Source organism: Petaurus breviceps, unplaced genomic scaffold, assembly GCF_028583685.1.
Source record: "Petaurus breviceps papuanus isolate PSGF00001 unplaced genomic scaffold, PetGlider_PUasm1.0 173, whole genome shotgun sequence".
NCBI lineage: Eukaryota > Metazoa > Chordata > Mammalia > Diprotodontia > Petauridae > Petaurus > Petaurus breviceps.
Window position 1 is genome coordinate 15,783,779 of NW_027185759.1, and position 15,312 is coordinate 15,799,090.

At 43.4% G+C, this 15,312-nt stretch overlaps 1 protein-coding gene across 1 annotated transcript; it reads right to left on the minus strand.

Annotated features, from left to right (window-relative positions):
• Positions 1-3,899: 3,899 nt before the first annotated feature.
• On the minus strand, positions 3,900-15,250 carry CUNH3orf33 (chromosome unknown C3orf33 homolog). Its single transcript, XM_069083438.1, has 5 exons — positions 14,283-15,250; positions 13,168-13,227; positions 11,217-11,364; positions 9,089-9,249; positions 3,900-4,582 (listed from the first exon to the last, which is right to left on the minus strand). The coding sequence occupies exons 1-5, from the start codon at positions 14,598-14,600 to the stop codon at positions 4,181-4,183; spliced, it is 1,089 nt and encodes a 362-aa protein (XP_068939539.1). The 5' UTR covers positions 14,601-15,250; the 3' UTR covers positions 3,900-4,180.
• Positions 15,251-15,312: the final 62 nt, after the last annotated feature.

Below are 15,312 nucleotides of genomic sequence, written 5' to 3' on the forward strand. Positions count from 1 at the left end.
CATCCCTTCCTGTTAAATTGGTCCTGTGCCCTCTATCTATGCACACCTGTAAACATATATACACACATTCACATATGTATTCATATGCCCATATACCCTCATATATAGACATACATACATACATATATACATATATGTATGTATGTATATATATATATATATTTCTATTCCCTTCAACTACTGAGAAAAGTTTCATAAGTTACAATTATTGTTTTTCCATGTGGGAATGTTAATAGTTCAACTTTGATAAGTTCCTTATGATTTCTTTTCCCTGTTTACTTTCTTATGCTTCTCTTGCTTCTTGTATCTGAATGTCAAATTTTCTGTTCAACTCTGGTTTTTTCAGAAAGAATGCTTGAAAGTCCTCTATTCCACCAAATAACCATATTTTCCCCTGGAACATGATACTCTGTTTTGCTGGGTAGGTGACTCTTGGTTTTACTCCCAGCTCCTTGGACCTGTGGAATATCATATTCCAAGCCCTTCGATCCCTCAGTATAGAAGCTGCCAGATCCTGGGTTATCCTGATTGTGTTTCCACAATATTCAAATTGTTTCTTCCTGGCTGCTTGTAATATTCTCTCCTTGATCTGGGAATTATGGAACCTGACTATAATATTCCTAGGAGTTTTCTTTTTGGGATCTTTTTCAGGAGGTGGATTCTTTCAACCTCTATCTTGCCCTCTAATTCTAAAACATCAGACCAGTTTTCTTTGAGAACTTCCTGGAGGATGATTTCTAGGTTCTTACTTTGATCATGGCTTTCAGGTAGTCCAATAATTTTTAAATGATCTCTCCTGGATCTATTTTCCAGGTCAGTGGTTTTTCCCATGAGATATTTCACATTGCCTTCTATTCTTTCATTTGTTTGGATCTGTTTAACAGCATCTTGATTTCTCATAAAGTCATTAGCTTCCATTTGCTCCAGTCTAATTCTGAAGCAATGATTCTCCTCATTGAGCTTTTGAGATTCTTTTTCCATCTGGCAAATTTGACTTTTTAAGGCAGTCTTCTCCTCATTGCCTTTTTGAGCCTCTTTCGCCATTTGAGTCAGTCTGTTTTTTAAAGTGTTATTTTCCTCAGTCAGGCTGTTGACTCTCATTGCATAATTTTCTTGCATTGTTCTCATTTCTCTTCCCAATTTTTCCTCCACTTCTCTTATCTGCTTCTTAAGGTCCTCTATGGCCTGTAACCAGCTCGTGTTTTCCTTTGAAGCTTTTGGTGCAGGAGTTCTGACTTTACTGTCTTCCTCCTGTTCCATGTTTTACTCCCTTTTTGTCCCCAAAATAGGAGTCTAATGTTGGAATCTTCTGTCTGCTTTGTTTTCTTTGCCTGGTCATGTCAGCCCTCAGTCACTTGACCCCTGGACTTTTTGCCACAGTAGGACTCTGCCACCAGACAGGGGAGCTTTCATCCCAAACACTGGGGTTTTCTCAGTTGCTGGAGGTATTAGATGGGTACCCTCTCTGAGGTCTCCACACACTCTGGCAAGCTGGACATACACCCCAGGACCTCCACCCTAGACTGCAATCCAGATCCAAGCAGGTTAAAGCAAGAGCAATTACCTCTCAGACTGGTGCTTGGTTCCCCTACACTCTGCAGGCCAGGAGCTGACGCTGCCACGTGGTGCTGGCTGGCTGTGCCAGCACCTCAGCAACTTCTCAACCGGGCAGCAAAAGCCACACACTCCCACTTACTGGTCCCAAAGTCCAGACTGCACTGACCTCTCACTTTGTCCTTCGCATCTGTGTGTTGACAAATCTGGAAACAGCCACAGCTGCTGGTGATCTGTAGTACCTCTAGCCGGCCACTGGTCAGGCCCGCCCTGGGGGGCTAAAGCCTCGGGGTGGGGCTGGGCTCGGCAACCAGAGTGCTGTGCTGGCTGATTCCTGCCGCCTGCTGGCCTGCCCGGGAGGTTAGCTTCTCTGTGTCATTCTGTGGGTTCTGCAGCTCCAAAGTTTGTTTAGAGTCCCCTTTTTACATGGATTGGGGAAGGTGGAAGCCGGAGCCGAGGGGAGGTCCTGCTTCTACTCCGACATCTTGGCTCGGCCCCCGCCCTGTCAATTTTCTACTAAAACTAAGAGAATTTTTCTTTTACCAATATTCTTAACACAAAAGGGAAAGAAAATGAGAGAAATAATGTAGAAAAAAAAGTGGAAAGAATAGTTTTAGAGCATGTTAATGATCTGAATATAATTTTGATCTAAATAATCTTGCCTTAATTTGAACTTTGATTTCTAGACTTTCAATACTTGAGAACCATTGAAGGTACAATATATTTCCACTTTTCAAAATATGAGGTGATGAATGAGATGATGTGTGTGAGTCTCTTGTACATGGTAGCTGTTGAATACACGTTTAATTCATTTCATTTGTTGCCTATTTTCAGTCTTTTTGCACTTTTCTGCACTCAATCAAATCAAACTGGTTTTAGTCTTAGATGTGGAAAAAGTGGAGTAGGGTTTGTGGTGCATGAATAAATCCAACGGGCAACCTTGAGCTTATACCTAGAACACATACCAGTTTAGGAACCAAATTACAAACCAGGCACATTATGATGGGATGGACACACAAAAAAGTCAGTCAGGACGACCTGAGTTTAAATCCGGCCTCAGACACTTAACACTTACTAGCTGTGGGACCTTGGGCAAGTCACTTAACCCCAATTGCCCTGCCTTCCCCTCTCCAAAAAAAAAAAAAGGAAAAACAAGAATTGAGAGCAGATGATGTAACCGCTAAAAGGTGAAGTTTTCTCAGTGATTGAGGTACGGAAGCAATGAAGAGACTGAAGGCAAGGTGAAAACCAGTAAGTCACGGAGTTTTGTTTTTTTTTATTTGTTTGTTTTAAAGCAATCGGGGTTAAGTAACTTGCTCAAGGTTACACGGCCAGTTATTATTTCTGGGTGTGGTGCCGAGTATCTGAGCCCGGATTTGATCCAGGTCATCCCGACACTGGAGCCGGTGCTCTTACTCGCTGAGCCACCTGGCCGCCCCTAAGCAATTGGGGTTAAGTAACTTGCTCAAGGTTACACGGCCATGTGTTTCTGGGTGGGTGCTAAGTGTCTGAGCCCGGGATTCGATCTCCAGGTCTTCTCAACACTGGAGCCAGTGCTCTTACTCACTGAGCCACTGTCACGGAGTTTGACTATGTTCATCATGCTCTTCATTTGGACTATCAGGGTTCCAGAGGTTCTCCATCCAGTTTATCAACTTTTAGCACATAATTAAATTATCGCCAGTCTGTTGGTATTTGTACCATCAGAAGAAAAGAGAAAGCCAGCAGTTAAAATAAATCATATAGTACTGACATTTTCCATTAATCCCAGAATTCTCAAGAGAATCTAGTAGTATTTCAGGAAATATTTTTGTTCACAATAAAATGTTAGTTATATCATGTGTAGTTGTTGATTTATTTTGCTTTTGCATAAACAAACAGGGTACAACCATAAATGTTCAAACTTCCTACCTAATGCATGTGACTGAATAAAATTCATGTTTTCAGTGCATGGGACCACCATTCATCCCTTCTCCTAGGAAAGATGTTGAAATGCCTTCTTGAATGTCAATGATCTGTGATTGAAAGGGCCCCTCCTAAGAGAATTGCTTGAGAAGTAAGTGACCTTCAGAAATCAGAGCTTAAGAGAGTCGCCCATGGCTCCCAAGGCACTATTTGAACTCGTCTTGTTCTCCATTACAGTCTGCTATCTTGTGAAGACAGCCTATCTTGCACCCCCATAAAGTGAGAGTCAGGACTAGGGTGCTGGAGGGTGGGTATCTCTCCAATGATCCCAAATTTTTAAAAGCTGATTCAATTTTTAAATAAAAGTATGGCTCAAATGCAACTGCATAATACCATTCAAAACAATTTTAAGTAAAAGTCTTTTAAAAATGATACCATGATTCTTTCATAACCTGAAACTTGGTGATTTATTACACAGTATTTTTCATTTCCACAAATGCACATAAAAAGCATACTCCCCACAGTTTAAATTCCAGTCTAAAATATACAAAAGTCATCTTTTTTTAAACATTCAAATCCCATTACTTTTTCTTGTTATGAAGTATAAAAACTCTGATTGTCTGGGACCTTCTCATCAATACTTCTCAAGGAAACATACATAACTCCATGACTTCTAAGGTATTTTCCAATTATGTGACCTCTAGAAATCTCCAATGTTTCACTATCTTTTACCAAATTTCACGCGACTCAGAAACTCTCTGACCTTCAACACACACCCGGAATTGCTTAACTTATCTTTCCATTTTTCATATCGGCTCTTTAATATTTCATAATAGGATTTTCTCTTCACATCCAACTCCCATAATGACAGTGTCCTGAAAGGATTGTCTTCGCTCCATATTTCTCTCCATGAACCTTTAAATTTCTCTATGTAACTCGACTTCTCAGTATCTTCTTTCCAAATTCCTTCTCCTCTTCTTATGGCTTGTAGCTCTGCTTTCAGTAGGTTTCTGTGAATTGCCCAATATATCTTAGAGTTATGATCTAGTCCTTTGATAAGAACAGTTTTGCCGAGCCCTCTTCTCAAAATCTCTTCATTCAAACTCACAGTAAAATAAAAGCCCTTGAATCAAAGAAGAAAAACAACGTATCATCATGTGCTAAAAGATAGCCCTGCTCCCCCCACTCCCCACCCCCTGCAAATTGCATATGTAAACACATGCAACTTACAGGAGGTCCCTGGACTCTGACAACCTTAGAACTCCAGGGGAGGCCAACCCCAGCCCTGAAGCTGGGCTCTTTGCTCCTCCCTCTGACTCTACTTCTTTTTGTTTACTTTACGATTCTTCTTAATTGGTCCTGTTACTTGGGTTTCAGGCAAAATGAAGCAGATTACAATCTACAAACTAGAAAGAGTGTCAGCAGTGAGGGGAGCACAGAAGAGACAAAGACAAGTTATACTAGATGGTCAGAATGGTGATGTGAGGTTATCAAGAAGAGGAATATAAGCATCTAAAAAAGTATTTACCAGCTACTTCCATCTAAAGCTTCAGCCCATGGAAAAGCAAGCTTAATTCATTAATGTGGAGCCCTTTATCTGTCAAAGGCTTGAGAGGATAGAGTATGGTGTCACAACTATTCACGCTTATCCAGGGACTCCCAATTTACAAAGGACTTTATGACAAATGTCCATGCATCCATTTTTTTCCTTCTACAGATAACAGAATGAGCCTGATGAGTGCTGGAGCTAGGATCGAAGCCAAGGCCTCCAATCCTTCCTGAAGCATCTCTTGGATGCTTGAGAAATATTCATCACAGAGACTGAAGTCAGAAGATCTAGGTTCAAGTCTCAGCCTTTTTTCCTTACTAGCTGGATGACCAAGGACAAATCACATCTTTTATGTCCTTTTCTAAAAAAGGAGATCATACTTTTTGGAATTATGTATGTTTCAGGTTTGTGGTGGGAAAAGTGTACTTTGTACACTGAAAAATGCTACACAAGTATAAGCTATCCTTCCAAAGCAGATGAAGTGCCAAAGAGGTTCTTTTTCTGGCCATGGTTGTGACCAAGAACCGTGCGAGGAGTGAGAGATGACAGGGTGCTTGGGAAGATCCTTCACCACCTTAGAATTTATAGGAGAGAAGAATGCTGAGTGCTGTCAGACAGGTGCCTTCAATGTAGGGAAAGAAGATCTCAAAGGGCTCAGAAGGAAGTGAAGTGGGACCTCAGCCTCCAATTCTCTGGTTCTTAAGGAAGTCCACTCTACAGGGGAGGGGAAGCTCTCTCTTCCAGAGAACTGTCTAAAGAGGTCCCTGGAACCACAGAGGGAACTCAGTGAACTGAGATTCTTTAAAGACATTGGAAAAGACAGAAGCAAAAGCAGACAAGAGAGCAAGACTAGATAAGTGGCCAAAGCTGAACTGATTGGTGAATGACGAAACACACTATGTATGGAGTACGAATGTAAAAGAACATGCAAATGGCCTAAGAAGCAATGACTTCCCAGACAGAATTCAAAGAAATACCGGAAGGTCCAGACGAACTGATACAAAGTGAAGAAAGCAGGAAGGAGAGGAACAGATGCCTCCTATACCATGGCGTGCATAATCCTGACTGGCTCTTTCACTGGGCAAGCCAAGAGCTAGTTCTCTGCTGCCCTCTTTTACTGGGGTATAGAGAAGGCCCTTTCTTTCTGTCCTTAAGCTCCATGGAGGCTATGAAAGAGAGGATAACTGGCTCAAAGGTAAGCCAAACAGAAGACTTTCACAGCTACTCTTTTTTTTTTTTAAGCAATTGGGGTTAAGTAACTTGCTCAAGGTTACATGGCCAATTGTTTCTGGGTGTGGTAGTAAGTATCTGAGCCCGGATTCGATCCCAGGTCATCCTGACTCTGGGGCTGGTGCTCTTACTCACTGCGTCACCTGGCCGCCCCTAAGTAATAGGGGTTAAGTAACTTGCTTAAGGTTACACATCCAGGTGTTTCTGGGTGGGTGCTAAGTGTCTGAGATTGGATTCGATCCCAGGTCATCCCAACTCTGGGGCCAGTGCTCTTACTCACTGTGCTACCTGGCCGCCCCCACAGCTATTCTTTAAGTATCTGAAGGACAGTCCCACCAAAGAGTCTTAGTCTGCTTGCCCCCAGAGGTCAATGGATGGTCAGGCAGAGAAGCTGATTTAAGCTTACTAAAAGGTAAAACTTCCAATCCCAATGTAGAATGGATTTGAATTCAAATCCTGCCTCAGACAACTTATTAGCTGTGGGACTGAGGCAAGTGACTTTCCTTCTGTCTGCCTCAGCATCCTAGAGGGTAAAATGGGGATCATAGTAGCCCCTTCTCCTCCCAGGGTTGTTATGAGGATCAAAGAAGATATTGTAAAGTGCTTAATACAGTGGCTGGCACCTTTCTTGGTGGCCTCTACAAATGCTTCCAGCTCTCGGTCAGGGACTTGCCAGATGGTACAGTAAAAGCACTGGTCTGCTCAGCCTCTGTGGTGGACCCTTTAGGATACTGTTTACCCTGAAACAACTCAGGAGGTTTTATTTATCTAACAGACTCATTAACGATGACTCGGCAATACAGAAGGACAGCTCTCATGTTCCAATGGAACTTGTAAATTATAAAAACAAACAAATCTGAGTCTCCAAGAGCAGAACCATGAAAGTTCTAAGAGTCAGGAGATGAGCATGTGATGCAGGGAAGTTCAGACCTTACATTTAGTACCTCTTTCCTTTAAACAGAACACCCTGGGAAGTACCCTGTGCATTCTGTGGATAGGCCTGGAAAAACCTCACCACTGTTTACAGGAAAATGTCAGTCACATCATCTCCAAAACTCCATCTTTTAAAAGTCATAAATCTGTTAATGTGTGGGAGGGAAGTAATAGCCTTTACAGCCTTTTTTTCTTAAGTTCACATTTGCTAGCATACAGAGAAGTCAGGAGTGGGCACAGCTAAAGGCAAAGGGGGCACAGCAGAGTGGAGGCTGCCCTGAGGGTGAATACTTCTTCAGAGTCAGGTAATGCCTACTTCTGGGGGCAGAGGCCACACCCTCAACCACTTTTTACTTGGACAAAATGCTTCCTCTTTCTAAGGATTTCCAACAGCCAGTGTGTCAAGCTGTTATCATTTTCATGGGGCTAATTTTCTATAATTTACAAGTCCTGAACATGTAAAGATAAAGCTAGCTATAAAAGGGTACTGGGCTTGGATTCAGGAAAACTCGAGTTCAAATCTGGCCACAGACACACACACACAGCTGTGTGACCCTGGGCAAGCCACTTCTCCCTGTTTATCTCAGTTTCCTCACCTGTAAAATGAGCTGGAGAAGGAAATGGCAAACCATGCCAGTATCTTTGCCAAGAAAACTCAAAAGGAGGTCACAAAGAGTCAGACACAACTGAAATGACTGAACCAACAAAAAAAGCCTTGAGAAAACCAATCCTTACTACAGAAGATTAACAGATGGCTCCAGAGAATCAAACTAGGATTAATGGGCAGAAATGACTGGGAAACAGATGGACTGTTTTTGAGGCTCCTACTATCTTGGTTGTTGGAGAAGAAGGCAGACATTGCACTTCACACCAATTGGCTCCAGTAAATCCTTCAAACTGGAACTTGCCACCAAAATGGTCAAGAAATCCAGTGCAACTGCCATCAATGATCTCTTCTGTTCTTCCCAGAACTGCATTAGAATAAAGACAATAAGAAAGGGTCCTAGCGGCAAGGCCAGGGCACATGGGCAGGGCAGCTCCACAGGAGGCTCAGTGACTGGCCAGAGACGTGTTTGTGCAGCCTGCAAGGCTTGTGCCTAGAGATCCAAAGAGTGGGGGTCTCCCCTGAGCAAGCCCTAAGGAGGGCATCTCTGAAGTGTTCAGAACAGCAATGCTTGCACTCCTGCAGTGCTAAGATGTGGGAGCTCTGAGGTTCTAACCCTCTGTCCTGAGATGCTGGGGAGCCATAAAGATCCGGCCCTATAAACCTCAAACTGCCTGACACACAGTAGGCATTTAATAAACATGGACTGATAGGCTTATGGATCTAGGGCAGCCTAATGGCCCAGGAGGCAGAGGCCAGTGCAGGAACTTTGGGCAAGAATAAACTGGGCTGCCTACAACACCCCAAATAAAGCACAACCTGGGGAGAATCTGGCCCTGGAACAATCCAATTCTGAACTAAAAGCTGGAGATAAGTAAAACAAAAGACAAAGTGAGATAACAAGAGAAAGAGACAGGGAGAGGGAAAGCAATCAGCCTAAAGGAGAGACAGGAAAACAAGAGACTGTGGCAAGGAGCAGAGAGGAAATGGGAGAGGGCAGGGAATGGAGAGGGGAGGGAAGGAGAACAGAAGGTATGGAAGAGAAAGGGAGACGATGAGAGAAGATGGTGAGAGGGAGGATGAAAAAATGACCGTCTTGCTACATGCTTTCACCTGATACGGATCAAAGAAGGATCTTAGCAAAGACTAACCTCTAGTTCCTAAAGCCATTAAATGTTGCTTCTTAGTGGTATGTATAAAAGGGCAGAGCTGCTTTTTGGTTTTAGTCATCCAGCTTTCCCATCCCAGAACCTCTAAATGACTAAGTACCACAAACACCTAAGGTCCTGGTTGCTTTTCCTCCCAGCACTTACTCTATTCACCAACAGGTGGCAAATAAGTGTTGAGTTGTCTCTTGCCAGCAACTGGAACCACAGTACTTGGAAAGGTTGTAACTCCTTTTTCAACCACAGATGACCAGCCTCAGTGAGCTCCACTCCAGCTAGCTTTATCAGCAAAAACCCATATGGCTGCCCTAGACGGGTAAAGAGAGTCATAGTTTTAGCCAGAGAAACATAAAGCCAATAATTATTTCCAAGTATAGTTTGAAAAGTCACAAGGTAACATTTATTTGCAAAATACTCAAAGTCCTAGTTACTTCACTTTCAGTTTTCTTTAAGAAATAGGAAGAGTGATGATGGGGGTTAAAAGTCAAAGAAATATCATGTCAGTGATGTGCGACATACAATTACAGGGTTAACAATTCCAACAGATGCTTGATATTTTGTCAACTGGTTACACAACTGTTAACAAAAATTCTTCAAGTCAAAGTCTTTCATTTTTAGTAATTACAGATTTTACAAAGAGTTTTCACCACTGATAAGTTTTCTGAGTCTTTAAATTCATATGAGTTGTTTAAAAAAACAACAAAAATTATATAACATAAATTCCACAAGGACTTTAATTTACACCTAAGAGAGTAAGATCCAGATCAAGAACAAAAAGAAACATTAAAATATTAAAACCTACCTATGACTTTATTTGCTCTAGAGAAACTCTTGGCTTAAGACGAACAACTTCTTGACCAACTCTCCAGCAGATTTTAACTGTTCAAGTACTAGGAGCCCTAAACATATCACTCAAAAAACAAAATTATCTCAACAAGAAACAAGTGGTTCCCAACGTAAGAATCATTTCTGAAAGAGATGTCTGCGTGTGGTCAACTCATCAAGTCACTATATCAAAGGACAAAAATCAACACCAGATTACGAGAAATGACAAACTGAGGAGACACTGTGGTCACCTACAATTCCAACCCAGACAAATGTATGTGGCAAGCTACCCGTGCCCCCAAATGGGAAAGAAACATTCCTATAGAAGAAGCTTAACTGATATTAAGTAATTGCTATAAAGAGTCCAAAAAGGCTGAGCAACGGCCTTGGCCAGGGAATGTGCAAAACGACTATCCCAAACCCCACACTGGTTCAGAACACAAAGAGCTCAGGTCAAATCATCAACGTGCCTTTTCCAAATTCCTTCAGCCCTTTCAAGGCTTACTTTCCATGTCTGTTCCAGTTACATGTGGTCTCATTCCCTAGACTCAAGATAACCACCTTTTCTACAGCCATTCACACTTCTCTTGGCAGGATGGGTATTTACACTTCTCCCCTCCACAGCCAGAGTCCCCCCACCTTCTTAGCTGCATATCCCTCTAGGTTTTAGCCACTTTCCACACCGGGCTCCTTTTCCCCTGCTGAGGCTGACCCTCCAAGCCCAGAAAGGCCTCCTCCCCAATCCTCGATTCTGTCAAATGAAATCTTTCCCCCATTCCTTCAAGGCCTCATTCCAGATGGCACATACTTCGTGAAGCCTTCTCTGAATCCCTAAGGTTAAGACTTTAGTTGAGACTTGGAAGAAGCCAGGAAGCAGAGAGTCTTAGGCATAAGCAAGAGCCGGGGGAAATGGTCAGTAGGAAGGAAGGAGATGGGAGTGTTGAGGATGTGGGACAGTCAAAAGGCCAGGGTCACTGAATCACAGAGGATGCAGAGAACAAGGTGTGAGGAGACTAGAGAGGGAAGAAGGGCCCAGGATGCAGAGGCTTTAAAGTTCAAGGAAAGGATTTTATATTTGGTCCTGGAGATGACAGGGAACCACTGGAATTCACCAAGTGAGGAGGGGGGGGGGGTGACTTGTTTAGACCAGAGAATTATATCAGTTTGACTGCTGAGAAAGGTTGGAATGGAGTAGAGAAAGACCTGGGGCAGCTGGGTATTAAGTACCAGCTTAATATGAGATGCTCAGTAAAGGCCCTCTCTCTCTATTCCCTTTCATTGATCAAATGGGTATAAAATAAAAGGAATAACTTTAAATGTTTTCTTAATGTTCTTAAGTAAAATCATGTGGGTTTTTTTTTCCAATTTTACCAAAAACAAAGAATACTAGAACCTCCCAAATGTTATTTATTTATTTATATTTATTCATTATTCCTCTACCTTTACTTACTTCTCCATGATGAAATTATAGGGATGTTAATAGGAACATGCTCCAATTCCAATCCCTTTGCAGTGATCCGGCGTAGTCGTCCTCGTAATTTAACATGATTTTTAATAAATTCTACAGGAATATCTGAAGGACTTACAAATTTGGATGTCTGTTGATTTGCAGGGAAAAAAATATAACACAAAAATTCTTACCAAAACTGTTTTGGTATTTCTGCCATTAAAACAAGAATTTATTGAATCTTATATTTCTAGTAAAATAACTTAAAATAACATAATCCTCACTTAGTTATTTCTCATTCAACTTGCAATTTATAACTTCAAAATACTATGAAACAATGTTTCTAATTAAGGAAAGGCACCAAGTCAGAAATGAAAATGACACTGGAGGGTGATGGGACAAGATCAGGAAGGGACAGCACAAAAAGGAAGACACTAAAAGGAAGGGTGGAGAGTCAGCACCAGGAATGGAACCAATCAACTGTGGCCAGAACAGTACCACCTAACCAGGGCCATCCAAGAGGACTCTTAGATAAAGGCAATGAAGAAAGAAGGCTAGAGGAAACATAACGGATCTTTATTTTTATAAAATGGCAAGAAAATCTGCTACCTGACCCTTTAAGACAAGACAGCTTTTTTCTAATGTGGTAAATCTGAAATTTTCAGGGCACAAAGTAGTCTGTGTAAAACGTCAGTGGAACCAAGAAACAGTTTTTTAGGGAAATATACTAAAAATAATAGTGAGGGTCAAAGAATCTCAAGATATGTTAAAAAAAAAAACATATTAAGGACTAATTTCTTTGAGCAATTCATGAGGCAAAGAAATCAAAACCACAGAAATCACCTAGTTAAAAGAAAAGAATTTCCTGATGTAAAAAAAATCTAAGTTATTTTTTTTTAAGTACTATATCTGCTTGTCTGTTCATTCTTTCTTTCCTGCCTTACTGAAAAGCGGGGTTGATGAGTGAGCTCATTCCTTTGAGTGTTCATTTGACTTTTTGTTATAGCAATTAGTAGGTTTGTAATTTTTAAAGTTTAGCCTGTGAATTCATGACATTTAAAAAATAAGAGAATTACAAATTACAAATGAAAGAAAGACAACTAGAGAGGAAAGCCTGGCGTTACTTTATGGTTAAGGAAAAGAATAAAACAAGAGCTTTTTGCTTTGTAATGTAAACAGTTAAAGAAGTACAGGAAAGGGAAACATAAAAACTGAAGTGAGAATCAATCCTCAGTAACAATCACAAAACTATCACTGACAGGAATAAAAAACAGTCAATGATTTTTGAATTTCTCTTTTTCTGGAGGCTTTGAAAGTGGCACTGAAGACAATAAAAAAGAATGAAAATGTTTCAACTCAAGAAACAAGTAAAAAAAACTGACATAAGATCAATAAATCATTGATGGCCATTCATGGTGGAAACATGATGATTAGCTACAACAAAATTAATGATCTTTAAAAAAAATAGTTAAGAACCAGCTATTTTATTAAGTGAATTTCTGTTGAATGAGCTAGAAATCTCCACAGTGCTATCTAAACCATCATGAAAAGACATTTTGAGATATCCTGGGGAGAATGAAATATAAATTTTCCAATACCAACATTCTCTTGGGCCAAACCTCTGAGATTCTTCCTTTCCTTTTTTTTTTTTTTGAGGAAGAAAGGCAGGGCAATTGGGGTGAAGTGACTTGCCCAAGGTCACACAGTTGTGTGTTAAGTGTCTGAGGTCAGATTTGAACTCCGGTCCTCCTGACTCCAGGGCTGGTGTTGTAGTCACTGAGCCACCTAGCTGCCCCTGAGATTCTTTTTAAGTATGAAATAGTAATTATAAAAATGGTACCCTATTTTAAATATTGTTAAATATTCTTATGTTGCTTGAATTAAAAATGAATCAAGAACATTTAAAAGTGCATATGAACTATTTATTCTAAAGGATTTTCAAACGTTAACTTACCAATTTAATACTTCTTGCAAGTAACATGACTGCTGCTACTGCCATTCCAGTACTAATGTTCTATAAAAAATACATAATATAAGCCATTAATTCTTCAAAACAACTGTGTCCAACTTTGAATTTATTAACCTTTTTAAGTCTTCAATCTGAACTCGTCTTCCCATCTGACTCTTTAACTATCCCAATCCAGTTTATCCTTTAAGGTACAACCAAAGCTCCAGAATTCCCCCCTTCCTGGAACCTCTTTCAGTGTCTTCAGTGAAGACAGTCTGGCCTCTCCACCTTGGCACTTCATCACAGGTTCCTCGAAGACAGAAAACGGGCCGTTACTCTCTGGGAAGCCTGAAGTGCCTGGTGCAGTGCTGTATGGGCAGGGGGATACTGCTCGGTACCACACTGGCCTAACCCAGGCTGCCTTTTCAGTCTCCCAGTCTGGCTTCTCAGCACAGGCTGCCATACAGGACAGACATATTGCTTGTAAATAGCTCTGTCACTTTAAGCGCACACCCCTTTTCCATCAGTGTCAGGACATGAGGGGGAGGCTGGAAGTATACTGAATCAATATGAACTCATTTTAGCATCACAGATGTCGACTTGAAAGGCGCCTCAAGGTAATCTGATCCGACCCCGGACTTTTCAGCCCAGGTCACAGACAGGCGCTTACGCCCGTAAAGGACTCTCTTTTCACTGCTTTTATTTAAAACAATCTCGGGCTTCCTTTCAGCTACACTTCAGTAAAAAAAAATACAGGAATTAAAGGTCAAATATTTTAAAATAAATTCATTTAAACTCAAATATAAAGAGAGATCTAAACTTCTAACACCTGATTTTATTTCTAAAAGGGGCCGATCCCCTTCCCCGGCCCGGACACGCCAGCACCGGGCTGCCTTCCGGCCCGTCTGCCAGCGGCTCGCTGGGTCACGGGGAGGTTCATCCCTCCGGGCCCTAAGGTCTGTGCCCTGAACCACGCCCTGCCACCATTCAGACCAGTCCAGTAAGGGGCCGCGGGCCACGCCCCCACAAAGCCACGTGGGGCCGGGCCGGGAGGGGTGAGAACCTCAGGGACTTGACCACGCCCCCCGAGCCCGCCGCTCCGCCCAGCGGCCCCGCGGTACCCGGATGAGGCAGAGATTGTCGTCCGCCCACTGCGCCAGCAACGCCACCACGTTGAAGTCAGACTTCGAGGAGGTGCCGTCGTGCAGGAGCTTCGGCTCCGGGGCCTGCGGCTCGCCCGGGGAAGAGAGCGAGTCCTCGGATGGCGTGTCCGGAAGGTGGGCGCGGCCCGGGAGCTGCTGCGGGGAGATGGGGCTGCGCGGGGGAATGACCGACGTCGACATCGAGGAGGTCACCCGGGACATCTGGTTGGACATCGACAACCGCGTGGGCGACGGCAGGTGATCGGACGGCGACGCCGGGGCGCACTCCTCCACCATCTGCGGGCGGAGGTGTCCGGGCCGGCCGGGGCGCGCCTGCGCTCTGCTGCGTGCCTAGTGAAGCCGGTCTGCGCCTGCGCCTCTCCGCTCCCTAGCTAACGAGGTCGGTCTGCGCCTGCGCCAGTTCTCACGGTCGGCCTAAGGAGGCCGAGCTGCGTTTCTACCTCCCTTGTTGCTCCTACTCAGCAAAGCCGGGCGAGCGGCGGGGGCCGCGTGGCGCGCTGGACCCCTCGTGCTACCAACCGCCGGCGGTCCTTGGCGCGGGCTCCCGTAGTCCTCCGAGCGCTGACAATCCGCCTCGCCCCGCCCTGCGTGCGTGCACCTCTTTAATCATTGGGCAGCAGCGCGCGGGCCTTGTTACGTAGCTTCGCCCGTGCAAACTATGCGCGCGGCGCAGCGCACGTGCATTCACCCACCCCGGAGTAAGGACCCCTGCTGGGGAGCGCCAGGTGGTCCTCAGACCCCCCCCGCCCCGAGTAATTGTGCCGACTTTACCTCAGCTTTGTATTTGAGAAAAAACCTTGTGGATCCCAACCCCGGTCCTTCCCTGGATACATAGTAGCCGTATGGCCCAGGCTGCCGCCTTCGGGGTAACCCCGTGCATCCCTCCGTCCCCTCCCTTCTTCCTTCCTTCCCTGGCTACATAGTAGCCGTGTGGCCCAGGCTGCCGCCTTCGGGGTAACCCCGTGCATCCTCCGTCCCCTCCCTTCTT